Here is a 19,086-nt window from a genome sequence, read left to right as displayed (position 1 = left end):
CAGCTGGTAGCAGACAGCTTGGGATTCTTTCACAAAACCATCTGTGATAATTGTCATCCTCACTGTAAATTACTGTGATGTATGTGTGTGTATTTCGCATCAAGATGACATATTTAAAATGGGCACATTAACTGCACACGACAGAGCTTAGCTGTCTCTTCTCCTGCACCTCCTCTCTTGACTGATGCAGCGGCTACTTTGAAGTTTACAAGATGTCTGACATTTAGAAATTTGAGATTTTCATTTTTTTTAATAACATTTGAATCCTTCTATTTGTCATAGGTAGGAACTTTGATCTTGGTGTCATATGCAGGACTGATTTCCATAGGGGAAAATGTTCAAGGGAGGATCTGCAAGTCTTTAGTTGCTTACTTTTGCTGCCCTGGGAACCCAATGTACAGCTAGATTAGTGCTGAATTAGAATCACTGCTCCTAATTAACTATTTAAACCTCTTCCCCATCCCTCCTGTTTTTCTCCTCCAAATATTCGATCTTGTCCTTTTGATTTTGGGGTGGGGTTTTTTGGTTTTTGGTGGGTTTTTTTGTTTTTTTTAAGGACTAAATAATTTGGGCCAGAGGAATCTCTGTTACTTACTGTAACAGGAACCTCTGTTATAGAGGAATCTATGCTACTTACTAGATTCCTATTCAGTGGTTGACCTTTAGGTTTTTCAACAATGTAAAGGCTAGCATTAATTGTATGGCAGAGTTCTCCATCTAGTAGTTATTACTGTAAATGCACGTACGCAAACACATCTTCTGCAAAAAATAGCTGATACATCTGTTATCCTACAAGTGTGAGGTCGTTTACCTGGTGTGCGAGACACCAATATACACACAGGGCAGAGGTATTTTATTTCATGTCTGTGCAGGGATGGGTGCTAGGTGCCTGTTCTGCTAAGGCATACGCACACATACGCACATAAAACATAGGATACAATTTTTCGCAGAGGATAATTTGTTTTGAGTTCTTTGGGACTGCTTACCTGAGTGAAATTATTCATGCATTTGTGTTTTTTCAGGTTCAGGTCCTTACTGGGCAATCTGGAAAAATAGCTTGCACGGAGGAGAATAGGTTACCTTCAGGCTTTTTGCAAAAGGTTAAAATGTTTTTCTATTCTCTTTGCACGGTCCAGGGACAGCTTCCCAGTGGAAGCTGGGAATGTGGAAAGAATTGGCTTGTGGTCGCTGCCAGATCGGAGCCAGCCGAGTGGCCTCTGCCAGCAGTTTGCACAAAGTGGGTTGGCTGTTATCTGTGTTTTTTAGGAAGGGTTTGCAACATCTGGGAACAATTCCCTGCCTGGCTGCTGGGAATGGGCGCTATGTCCTATTGGCTGGCAGTGATGTCATAGCCTTGTGTCAGCCTTTCTCGCTCCTTTTTTTTTTTTTTTTTCTTCTCTATTATCTGGGTGCCAACAGATAATACTTGTCCTGTTTGTATGTAAGCTTTTTAGACACTGTATTTGCAATTGTAGTTAAAATTGTTGGGTAGAACCATGTAGTCTTCTGTCATACGAGGCAACGCAGGAGCTTCGGGACTGTTAAATGATCTTCAGCAAAGTGCACTGCTGCCTTTCGGCACAGAACTGAGGCAGTGAATGAAAATCCACAGAAGCGTTGATTTCTTATGTATAAAACGAACTGATTTCAGGACCTGTTTCTTCTCTTCACAGATTATATATACCCTCATTCACCTGCTGGTAGGCTGAATTATCACACAGCAGAAAATAGAGAGCTGTGCATGAAATCTGACCCAAAGGGAAAAGGATATTAACACAATATTGTGTCTTCTTCCATAATGTTCAGAGCTTATAAAGAAGGGAGGCGGGATCACTGAAAACATTCCTAAGCTTTAAGGTACCTGAATGAGTTAGTAGGGAAGGATCTGAGTCCTAGTATAGGAGAATGAAATTCCTCTAAGGGGCAGCTGGGGCTGGAGTGCTAGGATCTCCATGAGCAAGAGATGGAGAAGAAGCAACCAGGTTACCATGAAGGATGGGGGACTTGAAGAAAAAATGAAAGAATGTGCTGAATGAGGAAGCTTCAAAGCTCTATGATCTTATGGTCTTCTCTTTGCTAAAGTAATGTTGGGTGGTTCTGGTCTGATATGCACAAGAATTCTCAAATTAGATTTAATCCAAGTTTGAATTGAAAGATGCTGTCCTATTTCTGTGATCAGCACCAGGTGGAGGAAAGGAAATCTTACTTCCTTAGTCATGTGGCAGAAGTACGTGCTATCATTTGCAGAAGCATTGGTACACTCAACCCAGGTCTCTGCATTGCTCTGATGTACTTGTTTTTAGCTGGGGTGAGGAATGTGTAAGCTCTCAGAAAAACGGTCACCAACCTGCTGAAAAAATCTGGAAGGCTGAGACATGGAAATAAGATTATAGGACTGCAGATCCTTTTTTCCCGTCCCGTTCTTAACTCCACATGTTCTCCAAGAGGCAGGTAATCCTGTGCTTAAAGAGAACTTGCTGCAAAGTGGCAGTCAGTGAAATTGAATTTGTTTCACAACTAGCCTCCTATACCGTGCCAGAAACAAACACCTGAGATGGTTAAAAGAATCTGGGAGTAATCTGAGATATTGTATTTCATGAAGATACAGTATCTGCTCTAAAATGATAGAAGGTGGCAGATGATAAAATCACAGATAAAACTGACAATTTTGTTTTGAAACCCAATCTGCATCTTTCTGTCTCTGAACAGTGAAGAAGGGCATGCTTTACCTGGCAGCCACAGTTGTCTTAAAATTGTTCCTTTTAGCCTGTTACGGCTTCTGATTTCCAGGCTATATAAGGTTCATCCTGTATTCTCTGAGTATCTATGGTCCATTGTTGGACCAAACGCCAAACAAATGTACTGTAGTTTTCAGCAGGAGAAAAGGGGGAAGCCTGATCTGCCTGGCATAGACAATTTCTTGTTACTAAAATAAACATCACGTTCCTGATAGGCTTTTGCAGGCCTTCTAGCAACGTGGAGTCCTGTTGCCTTTGACAGAATTCCTGGTGGAATAAAGGGCCTCATCAGAAAGTCCTTTTGTGCAATTGGTCTGTCGGGAGCAGCCTTCGTGTGGATGATGGGCCATGTCTCTGAAGCTTTGACTTGGGATTTGAGATGTCTGTGACTTTATAGGAAATAATTACTTTCAACTTGTAGATGAACGTGGCTGTTCTGAAGTTGCTGTCAAAAATACAAATGGCTCTTTTGGGGTATTTCTTTAGTTACTGTTATCAGTCCCTCACCTCTCCGTGAGCTGAGAGAAACACCAAGAGCTGCTGGTGCTCTCAGTAACAGTGAGAATTTAAATATTGTAGTTTTCATGCTGGTAAACTAATAAATATTTAGCCAGATGAGAATATGAGCACAGAGCGTACCAGCGTTCACTGTTTCCCCTTCCCAGTCTGGTTCTTGTTGTCTAGTGTCTTCAGCCATGAATGTTGAACGGGCTGATCCCTTGGGCTGGCGAATGCCTGCGTGAGTTTGTTAAGACGTCTGCCGAGTGCTGGGCGCTACAAAAGGCAGTCCTTGCCATAATTAAGTGAAAAGCATAAGCAAATGTGGTGTAGAGGAGAAGAAGGGAAGCCGAGGTACAGAGAGGTGAAGCAATTGATCTAAGGACTCGCTGAAGATCAGTAGCAATAATGGGAAGAAAACAAGGCTCTCCTGACACTGTAAGCATTCACTGGCCTGTTTGGCTCTGACTGGGGAGCTTAGGTTTTGCTTGCATTTGAGACCCCAGCCGTCTTCCTGCTAATTGCTCCTCCATCACTTGAATTTGCTCACAACATGCAGAATGGACTGGTGTGAAGTTCGCTTTTGTGCCCGTACGAGGGCTTCAGCTTGGAAGTCTAGTTGCTGAAGTGAGCAGTGTTGACACAGACAGTGAACTGAGCACTTACTTCTGCACGAGTTCCAAGATAACTGTTTCTTAGCAGGTGCCTAGCAATGCTGGGTAGCCTTCTCTAGCACAGAAGCACTTTTTGTCAGAATGAATAGGCTGCATGTTTTGTTACCGCAGCGTAGAGTAGCTAACTTGAACAGTACACTGTTGTTGTACTGTCATGAATTGGAAGTGGCTGTGTGGGGATCACTGGGGATATCAGAAGAACATACGATTCTGTTCTAACAGGCCAGGCTTGATACGCTTTCTCCACTTCTGGGAGAGATTTAGTACTGAGTGTGATGGTAGGACCTCAGCTGAAAAAACAAACAGCATTCAGTAGGATGGAATGAACCGAATCAACAGTTGCAATTAGTTCCACACTTCTTTATTAACTTCCTCCACGTGCACCACACAGAAGACATCCGTGTTTCACATTGAAATGCAGTCCTGTGGGGTGGAACCCAACAGCTGTTCTACAGCCCACAGGCATGCTCTTGAACAGCACACAGTACCAACACAGTGCAAGTAAAGAAATGGATTAAAATGCTACTGCCAAGTCAAAACTGCAGGGGAAGCTTGATGGGTGAAATATAATTATCAGGGCTGGCTGCTGGCCAGGAAGCTGCGGTTAACACTACTTTTCTCGCAGAAACACTGTGAGAAGTCTATAACGTGACAGTCCAATAGTGCGTTATCTTGTCCATTCAAAGTGGTATAATACTGGAGCATTTTATTCCTACCATAGCTTGTCAAAGGAAAGGACACAATTTTATCTGAAAGCTGATAGGGTACTTAATGATTTACAGAGTGTCACTCGTTGGAAGAAATGAGGATCTCCTAGCTAGCACGGCAAAGCAGGGAGCAGCAATTCTGTGTGCCCGCACGTGTAGCCAGGGCAGTGACATGTGAATTCTGTCAACAAGTGTACACCCCCACAGAATTCTTCCTTTTCTGCAGTCACTGTCAAACCCTCATCAAATCGAAGGCATTTTGTGAGGTGCCTGGAAAGAGGCAGGGCTGCTAACTCCCTACGAAGCTCCAGCTGAGCCCAGCATTCCATTGTGTTAGGTGTTGTACTGCCTTTCTGATCCTTTTGATGTTGGGGAAAAATCAGCTGGACAGTGCAGTCTTAATAATCTTGCTGCATGTGCCATCTTCTACTGCAGATTTTCTTTCCTAGCACAACAAATGTTTTTCTAATGCTCTTTCCCAGTGTTTTCGTTAATTTGGTCTGCAGCCATACATTTATATTCTAGTGCTCTTGAACACAGCGATCTGTAAGTGAAGAATGAAAGCTTTGATGAAGGGTGAGTGCTCCTTTTGTAACCAGACATAGATCTGGACAGTCTGTGTCTTGTTTTAGCAATGTAACTGCTTCAAGCTGTCTTGCTTAAATCTCTGAAGTCAGGTCCTCTTGCAGGACCTCCCAGGTCCTGGTTATCATGAGAGTCAGATCACCTTAGGCAACCTATTTAAACTGTTACACTCTTGGGGTTAATTTATTTATTATTATTCTTCAGGGGCAAAAATTTCACCCCAAAGGGTGTATCTAAGTGACAGTAAATGTACTTTGTGTGGAAATGCCTGAGCCAGGCTGCAACTAGCAGTACAGCCAGCGCAGCATGGATCTTAACTTGGGAAGGTAAATGTGAGAAGTTCTGCACTGGCCGCTGCGTTATCATGGCTGTTGTGCTTATGATTTACTACTTGAAATCTGAAAGACCTTTATCTAGGATTAACAAGCTACTGGGAAACAGGAGATATTGCTAGTATCTTTTCTTGAGTTGGAACGTATCTCGAGTTCACTGTATCTGGTAGTGAGCTGATTCAAGTTTAAAGTGGTATATTTCCTGAATGCAGCCGAAAGATTGGTATGGGTAATTTCTGCAGCCCTCTTCCCTTTATAATGGTAATGGCATAGTCTGAGGCTATTTGTGACTGTAATCCCACTGAAGGTCAGTAAGAAGCGGGTACCCATTGCTTATCCCTCAGGAAATCACAGCCCCGGGGCAATATTCACAAAGTAGTTGCTTTGCTGCAGTGGATTTTGCTTCTGCTCAGCAGCACTCCCAAGACGATCTGCAACCTCCATCGGTACGGTGGGCTTGCCTTCGTAACGGGTGCTGCATTGCCAAGGCTTTTTCCTTCAAGAGCAGGGAAACACTAAAACCAAATATCCTGAAATATGGAAAGGATTTGTCTTGTTGGCTCATCTCTTGTTTTCCCATCAAGTGCATCTTTGAGACAGGTGTTGCCATCAGCAGAAAGGCTTAAGAAGGAACATGTTTTCCTGCTTTCAAGTAACTCAGGCCAGGTGCTTTTTGCATAGCTTGATACAATTTAGAATGTGAAGGGTGAGGGGATGTATAGCTCTTGCCTACACCCAGATTCTGGTTGTATTTCTTTTTTCTTCTTTTTATCCCTTGGTTTGATTCTGTTAGTGAAAGCACTTGCACAGAGATTCCTCAGGGGATGAGCCAGGCTCAGAGACATTCTTGCATCTCCATAATGCCAACACGCTTTCTAAACATCTCCCATTAACTTCCCCACCTGAAAGAAAGAAACCTTAATTATCAAGTTATTAGGAAAGCTCATGTTATTTTTCCCTTCAGTGTTTCCTCTGTTGTTCTTGCTTTGGTGATAAGAGAGTTTGAATAATGCAGCTGACTCCATGTGGTGCTGGAGAGCTGTTTTGTCTTCAGGCAGTTCCTTTTTGACAGTCTGTGTGTGTTTGCCTTCTCATATTTATGGTATATGCTCTTAGGAGTAATATACTGCATCCTGGACACCAGTCCCTTCTATCCTGTTCCCTCTCCTTCTCCATCCCCTTCTTTAACAGCTAGCGTCTATCTGATGATTATATTAGAATAAGTCCTTGATAAATTAACCAATTATAGTTGGAATCTCTTATATAGGGCTAGTTCTTCCACACCTAAAAATAGAGGGAAGCTGAGACCTTGTTGCCTCTTAGTAAAAGGTAATAATCTATATTGTTCTTTGAACGTTTATTTAATTAAAGACCTTATATAGTTTAAAGAGACTCGGCAAAGCGATTAGATGTCTCAGGAGATTGGTAATAGGATATAAACCTTTTCACCTCTAGGTCACTAGTTCAAGTCTAACTTCTGTTGGTAGTGGCCGGAAAGTGTTGTGTGTGGTCAGCGGCCTGTTGAAATATATGTATCGTTTTTAGCTTCCTTTCTGATCGAGTGCAGGTTTCTTCCCTATTCTTGCAAAAGCATTCAAAATATAGCAAGGAAAGTATGGAACTCGATTAGGGTGTGCAAAGTCTGAATTTGCTTTCAGGGCTGCTACAGACCCCCTGTGCGAGGCTGAGCAAGTTGCTTCATTTTGCCTTGATTTGTTCTCGGTACAGGGGTATCGGCAATGCTGCCTCCCTGCCTTTTTCTTGGTCTTGTCTGTTTGAAGTGCAGGCAGTCCTTGATTGGGTTTGTCTGCATAGGCTGCCCGGCTTAATGGGAGACTAATTTTTGTACAGTCATTTAAAATACTAACCAAGTCTTTCAGTTGGCGGAATTCTATTTCCATTTTGGGCAGAACCTCTCATCTGCCTTCCTGGTTTGAATAGTAGAGGACTCGAATCTCTTTCTCCACCGTAATGCTTTTTAATAAAAAATAACCACTTAATCTAGCAGGTGAAGTTGAATTAGAACTGGAACTTCTAATTGGGAATCACCACATTCTGTTTGCAGAGATAAATTAAAAGGAATCTTGGACCAGTGCACATGGTTTGTTTTTCTGTAGTGGTGCTTTACCCAGTTGTGCTGCTTTTGGCTGGGAGAGAGTTAATTTTCTCCACAGTAGCTAGTATGGGGCTACGTTTTGGATTTGTGCTGGAAACAGCGTTGATAACCCAGGGCTGTTTTCGTTCCTGCTGAGCAGTGCTTACACACAGTCGAGGCCTTTGCTGCTCCTCACCCCACCAGCGAGTGGGCTGGGGGGCACAAGAAGCTGGGAGGGGGCACAGCCGGGACAGCTGACCCCAACTGCCCAAAGGGATAGTCCACACCATTCCATAATTAACTATGTTAATTTTTTTAATCGCGGTTGTGTAAAATCCGTAGAATCCTGCCTTTCTGGGTTAGGAAACAGAGACACAAATGCTGACTTTCTTATGAAAGACTTCCTGAATCATTGGTAGAGAAAGGACCCACTGTGTCTGGTTCCTGGGTGGGTGTACACTTCAGCCAGGAGCTTTTTCCAGCACTAGTAAGATTTTAAAAAAAAAAAATTAACCATTTCACCTAGGTGTACAAAAGGATCCTTTAAGAGAAAGCATCTCTGTTTTGTTTTGTTGTTGTTTTTTTTTTTTAAATACAGAAAAGTAGATACTAGCCTGGTAGATAAGTGGATAGAATCAGATCTTAGTTAAATGTAAGATCCTCTGTCAATCAGTGTATTACAATGAGCTACAAACCAGGAGGGTGGGGATAGGAAGAGAGACTCATTCTTCTTTCTCTTGTCTCTTTATCTGCTGATTAAAGATGTCACCCTAGGCGTACTGGATGGAGATGGTCTTTTTGTCCTGAATTTATCAGAAGTAAGATTGAGTATAGTAAGCCTCTTGTGTGCCATGCCCATCCCTGTGATCCCTTATCCAGAAGCATCCCTATTAATGATTGAGGATGTTGATAGGAAACAGAAATAATACGCTCTGGCATTAGTTGTTATATGAAGAATTTACACCCTGCCTTGTAACGGGACTGGAATATATAATAATTCCCAAACGCACCAGGCTGTATATAGATGCTTGGTGTTTGTAATGAGAAGATTGATTGTTGCGGCATACCTTCAATTACCTCTTCCCATGCGAGTGCTGTGTGTTGGGTGCTCTGCAGCCTTTCCTTCTACCCTGGTTGACAGGCTGCCAGGCACCTTCAGCTTCCATGAATGTAAATGTCAGTGTCAGAGGAGTTCTGAAGGTGATAGTTACAACAGTGTAGTTTTATAAAAGTTTTCAGCTCATTATGAATTATAGAAGAGTGCACACTGCATATGCTTTTTGACGTTTCCTATCTGCTGCTCTGCTTTAAGGGAACGTTAAGAGACAAAATGGGCACAAGAGACACAAGTATGATGAACATCAGAAATCTGGTCCTCCTAAAGTTCATGGCTGTTGAGATTCGGTGGATTTTGGTTTTAATTCAGACCCTTAACAGAGATGAAGGCAACTCTGAGATTTGGTGACTGGTCCAGACCATATTGTGAATTTTTGGGGGTTTTGAGGGTCTTTGTATAAGAAGTTATACCATGTTTGGGGTGTCATACTGTCAAGGTTCAGCTTTTGCTTTTTATTTTTGTCATGGCAAAACCAGACTGAGTGTGCAGTCTTACAGCGTGCGTGCATTTTGCAAAGAATGCTGACAACTTGCATGCTTAGGAAACTCAGAGAATGCTGTAACGACGAGTCACAAGAAAAAGTGCTCTCCCTGCCTAGTGTGCTTGTTTGTTCTGAGTTGAGAAAATTTTTGTCGTGCTTGCAGGAATTTTGTGCATATCCTAGCTGATGATGTTTTTGTATTTTCAGATTGAGAGTAACCTGATTTTATGAAAGTTTGGCAGGAATCCATGCAACTAGTCACTGAACACTTCCTTTCCTCTAGTTTCCCTTAGATCTCACAGAATATTTAGCAAAGCAGTAGCTGAATGCCTTATGTCAGAGTGGAGAAACCTGTACAAATGTATGTAATTCTCTTCTTTCTGTTGACAGCTGGTCCTGGCTGAAAGCTCCCACTCTGACACGGGCTCCCAGTGCACTGAGAGCCACACTGACCTTCCGCCACCCATTGAGAGAACAGGCGGCATTGGAGACTCCCGGCCTCCATCATTCCAGTAAGAGCAAGTTGTCTTTTTTTTTTTTTAATTTTAAACCAAAAAATGCAATTCCTGTCTGTTTCTTCCCCACATTTCTCCCTGCTGCTGCAAACCAGCTATTTATTGTTGGAAAAATAATATACTTATTAGAACTGAGGAATTAAAAGGGAGGCGGGAAGAAAAAAAACCTGTCATTGTTAGAATGAAATATATATCCTGTATATCTCATTTTGAAACCCACTGTGGAAGAGTTAAGTAGAGAGGGAGCCCAAAATGCTTTTTGTAGTGTATGGATGACAGCCTTTTATTACTATGTTATGTATCATTATGCAGTATGCAGAGCCAGCATAATACTGATATCAAGAGCAAAAATTTACATAAGGAATAATGCCTCCTCCCTGTGCATACAGGGGCTAGCAGCTCGAACTGCGTATAGCCAGACTGGGAGTCATCTGATTTAATGGTAGCCTTGTTATTTCCTGTTACGTGTGCACAGCCAATGTATAGCCTCAGAATGCCTTCATTTTCAGGGAGGCCCTCTGAATTTACACAAGGAGGATTTAAAGCAGGACCCGGTTCTAGCTGTGATCTTAGTATGTGTTTGGAGAAGGAAACGTGGTCTTGATTTGCCTGGTGTCATGCGTTTCCATTGCTTTCTGCGATATCTGTTGCTTGGAAGAACCCTTCGTGTTGCATATGAGTCTTTTACAGATAGATGCCTTCTAGAGGGTATAAGAAATCTTGGGAAATATTAATGCTGCCTGACACTGAGTGTCTTGCAAGGGCTTTACTGCCCTCGTGCGTTCATGAATTGCTTTGCGTTGACTGGGAGAGGCCTGTATGAGTGCAGTCACGTGGCCTCCAAATGTAATTAGTTCTTTGTCTTTCCTGACCTATACCTACATGTAATAGCTGCAAGATCAAACTTTATTTAAAAAAATAATTATGTTGTAAGTTAGGCACAAGTCTGTGTTTGTGGAACCGCTCACTGTATGTACTAATGTCCTGTATGTACTCAGACCGATGAAATTTAAGCTGTGCTCTGCTGATGCACCTGCTGTCTTCCACAGCATTCTAAAACTCCTGTCTGTGTCCTCCTGCCATCAGCCAGCACAGTGCTGCAAGCGATGGTGTCTTCATACTGCAAAGCAAATGTGGGAATCCTCAAAGGGGTGCAGTAACTTCCGCAGGTCGTGCTGAGTCAGGAGTAGCGACACGGGAGGTCGTGCTTTCTGGCTTGTGTTCTCGTTCCTAGATAAACCACCTTCCTTCCTTCTCTCTCCCCCACCCCTTTTTTTCTTTCTTGTTTTAAACTGCAGTAGAGAATCTGGCTTGTGGGAGGGTCTTCTGGACTAAAACTTGTTCTCCCTTAATGCCTTCTTTTGTTCTTCTCTTCACAATTGAATGTCTTCACATTTTGTAGTGGTTTTTTCCTGTTGTGTTTTATTTTTTTCAATCCAGAAGAGAGCCTAATGATGACCTAAGTTTATTTCCGTAACACAGGGCAGAGTATCTCACTCGATTATTCTGCATGAAGCCCTTTAATTCTTTTTTGCCATTAGAATTTCATTTTAAAACGCACCCAGTCTAGGTTTAAAGATTCCAAGTGATAACGAGTCCACCATATTTTGAAATTACTTGTTTCCCTCGGATAAACTAAATAAGTTGAGCTGCTCAAGTCTTTCATTATAAAGTGTGGTTTCCAGAACTCGAATCATGACTGTAGTTCTCTTCTGATCACTTACAATTCTCCAGCAATTTTTGAAAAGGATGTTTCTTGGGATTTTGGTGCGGTGATTCTGCAATAGTGTGTTCAGTGCCCTTTCTGCGTACTGTCTCCTTGAATAGTATTTCCATTTAAGAGATCAGTAGTGCAACCCTGTAACTTTCACAACTGTAAATTCAGTATTGCTATATATTCATATATTACCTCCCCTTCTGTAAGCGTGACTTACCTTCTTGGTTCCTAAATCCCTGAGATTTTTTTTTACTGCTATTCAAACTACCAGAGATCTGTCATCTCCTGTCTTCCTTCTTCAGTGTTGATTGAAGGCTGAGCCAGCCAGCTGAGCTAGGTGTTGTATAGTTGTACAAACAGAAATGTTGCTGGACAGCAAAGAATACAAGAAATAGATGAAGCAGACAGGTCAGCAGGCAATACTATCCAAGGGAATGAGATCCTTAGCAGAGGTGAAGTGGTAATCTCAACTAGCTGCCTGACAGTATTGATATTTTGCTTCATCATTGATTAAATCCAAAGAAAATTTACTTTTTCCCTCCCTGATGAGGGTTCTGAAGTTCATCCTGTATTTCATGCTCCACTGCTTCTCTTTAGTGGCTGCCAAATCCACGTTCATCTGAATGGCTGAGGCTGCTCCTGGTTTAGTGGTGGAGGTGCATGAGTGAGTTGAGGATAATGACCTCCGAGCTACCTTTCTTACACAGCTCTTGGGTATGTGCACTGAAAATTGAATGGAATTTAATTGGCTCAGCAATGAGAGAGGAAACAAGCCAGCTGTGAGGTTCCTTTTGCACCATTTGTTAGGGTGTAAGCCACCTTTTATAGGTGGGTTTAGCCTAGGAAGAGATTTCGTAGTGGGAAGCATCAGCAGTAGTCACTAGATGGTGCTGCCGAGATGTCCGAGAGCCTCGCAGGTGACCCTAGGAAACTGTCACCCTAGGAAACTGTCACCCTCTTTCCCTTTTCGGTTGTAATGCACTGAAACAAGAAATGCAAACGTACTTGCGGCAACACTGAAATATGTACTTGCATTTTGGTAGCTTCGTTAGGGCTTAAAATGTGCAGTCAGACATTTTCTTGAATAACAACCTCAATTTCCTAATTTGCGTGGTGGGCATGTCAGTACACTTCATTAATGCAAAGAAAGTGTGTGGGTGTGCAGAAGGCTCTTCAGCAGTCCTCTTAAATGTAGTGCTGTACAGATGTGCTTACATATATACCAGCTCTGCGTCCAGCTTCCACGGAAGCCCATGGGACCAGTTGGTTAGATCGCCGGTGGTTTAATTCCCTGTGTAAAATGTGCGTGGCAGTGCATTCTGGCCTCATGGAATTCTAGGAGACACACATTAATGACTCTGATGCTTTGGTGTAATATAATGATGGCCCCTATGCACTCTCTGTGCATACGTAGGACATGTCAGGCATAAATAATAGGTGCAAAGGGCAGATGGGAATTGGGACTCCTTTTTAAATGGTGGTTATTTGTGGGACAGAGAGGAAGAGTATGACCAGTAACTTTCTAAGCGAAATCTTTCACAGCAGAGCATTAGCCCATGCCAGATCATACGCTATTATATTTTCAGGAGCTTTAGATCAGTTTCCACAATTTAGTCCATTAAAATGAGCTACGGCCTTTGCCAGCACTCCAAGAGGCTTTTCTCGCTTCCTTCCATGTGACCGCTTCGAGGTAGCTTATTAAATGTAAGAATAGCAGAGATACGTAAAACAGGTTGAGTCTGCGGGGAAAACTAAATAGCTAAGCTAGTTGTGTTTAGCAGGGGAAAAAAAGAGCATCTCCACCTTCCCCTTTGCTCCAGCCAACTCTGCTTTAACATGACTGATTTTTTTTCCTCAGGAGAGATCTTGAAACAGATGGTCGCAAATAACCCGTCTTACATATTCAGTGTTCTCTATTACAGCCACTGCTCTTGGTTAGCCGACTTGACTTGTCTGTTGGAATTAGAGGTGAAAGCCAGTCTGGCTTATACGAACTGAGAAATGGCCCTTGCTCAATCCTTGGAAGTTCAAGAATACAGAGCTGTCGTTGCTGTTTGTTTAGATTCATCCCAGAAAGTGGCCCTAAAGCATGGGGACAAATTCTCTGCTGTCTCTTTGAAACCTTTTGTTCTGGCTAATTGTAGTAGTGGGAAAGTGACTCTCAGGAGGAGCCCTCACAAAAGCAGACTGGAAGCAATCTGGCCACTGAGATTGTCATCAAGATCATTCTGCTTTTTGCCCAAAGCTCACTTGCTCATAACGGTCCTTCACTGGGACTTACTAGATTAATATTGTGCTGGCATATCTGTGTGGCTTTCAAACAGTTGAGAACATGAGGAAAGGACCTGGGGTCTATTTGTACATTTCACAGATATGCACTTAATTATTTTGAGCTTTGCTGTGACTTACAAGACTCCAGCCTTCAAGGTCAGCAGTCTATATTAAAAGTGGCCACAGTGGCCTATAGCTTCTGCCCTTTGGCTGTCAGCATGCCGCATATCTAGCTTGGGTTATTGTCAGGAAACAAACCTGTTTGGGGGTGAACAAGGAATTGAGCTGAAGCACTGGGTTTGGTTTAAAAAATATATGTATATATTGGGATATTGTAGAAAAGGCAACTCAATTTACAGGCTTGAGAATAAGCCCCTGATAGGGCATGTTATCTGTTGGTGTTACTAGAGGAGCTCATACATACTTGTATATATTTCTTGGATCTGTGATCTTCAGGATGAGCATGGGAGGGTTTGAGAGATGCATAGGAACTTGGGGTGTTTTGGAGGCTGAGATGAGTGTTAGGGTCAGTAAGTTTTGTTCTTCCAAAAACCAGTGTCTGTTTGTTCTTGTGTTAGGCAGGTATGCTGCAAATTTGTGACATTAAAGCTCTCGTGATGGGACTGTGCTGAAATCCCATTTCCTTTGCAAGTGTGTTAGCAGCTAAAGCTGTCTTGTAGTTAGTTGTCATCTCACTGTGCTAAAATGATCCCTTTTCTTAGCGCATCAGTAGGCTTTTTTCGCTATGGAAACTTCATGCAACAGTCTTGTGGCAGCTTTTTCAATGTCACGATGGTACTACTTATGGAAATGGCGCTGTGTCCATAGCGCTGTGCATCCATCAGGGTATGGATATTGAACTGTCTTTTCACACTTCAGGTAGTTTTGGGGTGAGCAGAGCAGTCTGGGGGAGCTTGCAGTGCTGCAGCAAGACCGCAGCTAATCAGCTTAATAGTTTTCTGGCTTCTAAACCAACATGCTCATGACTGCAACTGCTTTTATAAAAAAGAAACAAAGAGATAACTCCATTGTTTCTTCCTATTTGTTCTCTAACAGCCCAAATGCTGCCAGCAGCCGGGATGGCCTGGACAATGAAACAGGAACAGAGTCAGTTATTAGCCACCGGCGAGACAGACATCGACGGAGAAATAGAGAAGGGCATGAGGATGGTGAGTCCTATTTATTTTTTCCCCTTTTTCATTTAGAAAGAACAATTTTTATGCTAATCTTTCAGAGCAAGAACTACTTTTGCATGAATATTGCAGAAGAGAAGTGTGTCTGCATTCCTGTGTGCTTTCAGGGACTATTATTATTTTAATGAAATAATTTGATGGTTGCTTTGAAACTCTTTGAAGCTCAGCATTTTCTAAGAGGTCTGGACAACCTACACTAAAGTGGCAGGCAGATTCTTTTTGACGATATACAGAACTTTCTCTAGTATTGGAAGAGGCTTAGTTTGGAGAGGCATAACGTCACCCAATGCTGAGCTCCACACTGTCATGGCTAGGCTGCCTCCATTATTCGTTTGCTCATTTAAAGGTAGAACACATTATCTGTATGATGTTTTGGGAGTTTGCAGTGTAGACAGTTTGAGAGTCTTAGTATTTTAACATTGCAAGATCTGAGCCAAAATCCTCTCAATTTCTGTTGATTTCTCTAGGCTTGGATGAGCGGTAGTGTTTTATTTGCTAAAACACTTCAGAGCACGTTGGCTCTGAAGATCTTTCTTTTTATACATAAGTACACCCAAAGTACAGATATAAACTACAGAACTTCATCTCTTGCCTCTAGTCTGTACATCAAAGTAAGCTTGTTTTTTCATTTGTTGCCAGACAAGAATTTCCAGGCTTAATTAAGAATTAATAGGTGCCACCCATTGACTTTAAAATGGTTCAGAATATGGAATACTTGGGCCCAAGAGATGCCATGATGGGCTTTATTCACAGCTCCACTCACTAAAGTATTTGCCTCCAGTTAGAAAACCAGAAGTCATATACATATATAGTGGGTTCGAAGCAGGTGTCCTTCTGTCCATTTAACCCTTCCAACTTGTAACTGACTCAGAGTGAATGAAAATTACTCAGTGGGTGGAGCAGAGAGCTGTCTTTGCCTGATCCTGACTGCAGATTCCTTTGGGAAATCACAGAAAGAGGCAGAACCTTCTAACAGTGTTGTGTTAAAAACTTGTTGCAGGAAGAATGTTAAAAGGTGATTTGCTTTTAACATTAAACTAATGCCAATGCATGTTTTGCCATGGACATTCATGGCAAAAGAGCTGGATGTTGAATGGCTGGTCTAGGACTATAGTCTAGATTGCTCATATGGTATTGTTTGAGCACAGGAGTTTCTATCTTCTAGTGATCTGAAACTAGTTCATACTTTTCCCTTTAGATAGAAACAGAACAAAATTTCCTCCCTTCTCCTGTCAATTTAAGCTGTGAGCAGGCAAGAACATGTCACTCAGTAATGCAAACATTACCTGTTCTCAAAACAATTTAGGCCTCCTACCTGAAGCGGGCTATACATATGAGCAAGAGGTGAGTTTTGTTAACGTGCATAAAGCAAGGACAACTGCTGTATCATTGTGGTCTCATGAAATATATTATTTAATGTCCATAGTGTTTCTTTGGTCATAATAATATTTGATTAAAAAAACCCAAAACCGCAAGTTTGTTATTTCCAGTTGAAAGCATGTCTCCAAAATGCACAGTTCAGCACTATATCCTGAACTGCCACTTAAAAAGATTAAAAGAAGTGAAATACCCTTATCCTGGAGGAGGATTTTAAGGCACCTCTTCATAACAATGGTCATACATTAGCAGAGTCATTCTTGTCATGAGTCTTCATGTCATCTTTGTCTGGAGCACAGCTGGATGTAAAATGGGGGAACCGTCATGGGAAAAGGGGGACAAGGGTGGAGGAAGGGCAGCAAGGTTGTGACACCTGGTTCGCAGCTATTTCAAGGGCAGAAGCTACATGCTCACTTGTCATTATGAAATAGTGGTAAATCCTCCTTTCCCTGCAGAAAGAAGGAAATACACTTAGAGCGTTTGATCTTGTCCTGTAGAGACTTGTTTAAATAATACCAAAATTACAGCTATAGTAGTTCACAGAGAGGCAGGATGAGGGATCTTCATTGGAGCGCTGCATTACTCATAGGTTTGTTCCATAGGTATTATTATGCAGAGTAGCCAAGACATACCTGCGGTACTGCCAGCTCACCAAGCTGTAAATAACATGTACCACGTAGTGTTTGTAACTGTTTGAGCTCATTATTGGTATAAAGGGAATGACAAAGAATTACCCACCCTGACAATGAGGATATCCCTGGACACTCTACAAAGGGAAAGAAGTACTTGCTCCACAAGAAAAAAGGAACAGTGTATTATAGCCTTCATTTCAAACAAGGTGAAGTGAGAGAGGGTGCTAATGAGCCATTTGGGAACTGCATAGATTGTAGACATGTTGAGCTAAAACTTGTACAGGTCAAGCATGCTTACTCCACTGATCCCCGATCACTGTGGAACTGAGAGGTCCAACAGAATGAGGTTCTCATTCTGACTTGGGAAAACCCCAGGGCAGGGAAGAGAAGGGAAGCAAAACAAAGATCCATCGGTAAAATGAAAATGTCCTAAAGTAAATGTAAGTAGAAAAGCAGAATTCTAACTGTGAGCTGTGCAGAAAAATCTCCCTCATGTCAGCCTGGCGTTTAGGGACCACTACTGTTTTCAGAGCATAACAGAAGCTTCCTTCTAAGTTAGCCACTAGTTTTCACTTAAATGCGCTCCAGCCCCGCACTGCACAGCTCCATCATGAGTAGATGAGAATTTCATCTTAATCTCCCAAATGGATTTAAGTTTTATCTTTTAGAAAGATTAAAATAATACCCAGTAATGGGCTGTGTAGGTACCATTAGTTGTAGACTGCCTTTTATTCCTTCTCATTAAGGGTTAGATCCATGAACCTATCTTTGCTGCCCAGTCATTCTACATAGCAGTGGAGTTCTTAAAGCATAATCTTCTGTGTCTTTCTTAAGCCACAGATTTTAATTCATAAAATACCCCAGTTTAATGCTCAAATGAAAAAAAAAAAAAAAAAAGGTCTTGCACAGACCAATTATTGGGAGCAAGGGTGTGAGGAAGGGGTAAGAATGAGTTGGCAGGAAGCTGAAGGGTTAAGCGTTTTTGTGTGTCTGTGCATGAGGACAGTGTATGAATTAAAAAATGTTTATTGCCGACTTGTTTCCTCTTTGTTTTGCAGTCACAGCTATTCTTAGCCAAAATGCTTGCAGGGCAAAGTATTATATGGAAAGCTCAGAATAGACAGATGCTTTGCCCTGAAAAGCTAATAGTGGAAATATCTGAGAGAAAAGCTGGCAGGGAAAGCGGGTACGGGGAAAAGGGAATGTTTTCTCTCTGGCTACTGTTGGTATTAGGAAGAAAAAAGTATTAGAATTCCACAAAGAGTTTAAACAGTTTATTTGTCATTTCTGTCCTACTGTCCATTTTAATTTGCACAAATTGTTTCCTAATTGTACAAGTGAAATTTTAGAAACAGAAATTTTACAATAGATTTTCAGAGTTGGAAATGATAATTTACGATCGTGCGGTTGACACAACAGACTGGAAAACTTTGTCAGATAGTTCAGCCTGACAGCCTGTGCTTGAACTGCAACAGGTTTCTTGCAGAGGCATTCAATTTTGATTTGAAGAGTCTGGGTGATGGTAAACTAACCAGATTCTCCGATGGCTGATAATTAAAAGTGTGGTATCATGGGCGGATTGTTCGCAAATGCTAGCCTGTATGCTTTACTTCATTGCTGCAGGATTACTCATCATAGAAAAACTGTTTCTGCTGAATTGCTAATGGGCAATTGTAGACATACATACAAAGGCCATTATAAATATTGATGGCATACTGCAGCCAGAAGATGTGGGACACACCTGGTAATCTGACAAAGTTTTCACACCTCTTCCCATTGAAAATGCAAAAGGATTTTGCAGCAGAGAGGCTGTGATTTACTAGACCAGGGATTCACTCTGGTAACCACACAGGCTAGCGTATTTGCAAGCTCTTCCACCCATTTCCCTTAAATTATGCTGCTATTTTAAGTGCAAAGGCAATGAATAGCCGTGGATGCTCCTGTGCTTGTATCTTCTCTGATTTCAAAACTATACCGAGAAAGAGAATGTGATGGGCTGAGGAGCATAATGAAACTCCTTTGTTCATCAGTGTGCATTTGAAGGTATGTGACATTTCAGATACAAGCACTAAGAAAATCATAAGGGAAACTGATCTGGAAAACTTAAAGCGCATTTCTAATTTTCTTGCTGAAATGTTTGCCAGAGATAGGGAG

The 19,086-nt window shown here is 41.9% G+C and overlaps 1 protein-coding gene across 4 annotated transcripts in view; it reads left to right on the top strand.

Moving 5' to 3' along the window:
- Positions 1 to 19,086, top strand: part of DVL1 (dishevelled segment polarity protein 1) — a 118,043-nt gene that overhangs the window by 57,367 nt on the left and 41,590 nt on the right. For 2 of the 4 annotated variants that reach the window (XM_072884202.1, XM_072884201.1), the window contains exons 3-4: positions 9,618 to 9,739; positions 14,787 to 14,899. In XM_072884202.1, the coding sequence (XP_072740303.1) occupies positions 9,618 to 9,739; positions 14,787 to 14,899 (235 nt within the window). The remainder of the gene's footprint in view (positions 1 to 9,617; positions 9,740 to 14,786; positions 14,900 to 19,086) is intronic. The other 2 variants (XM_072884206.1, XM_072884205.1) reach the window with 1 other exon arrangement.

Source organism: Ciconia boyciana, chromosome 19, assembly GCF_034638445.1.
Source record: "Ciconia boyciana chromosome 19, ASM3463844v1, whole genome shotgun sequence".
Taxonomy (NCBI): Eukaryota; Metazoa; Chordata; class Aves; order Ciconiiformes; family Ciconiidae; genus Ciconia; species Ciconia boyciana.
This window is presented reverse-complemented; position numbering and strand designations above follow the sequence as displayed.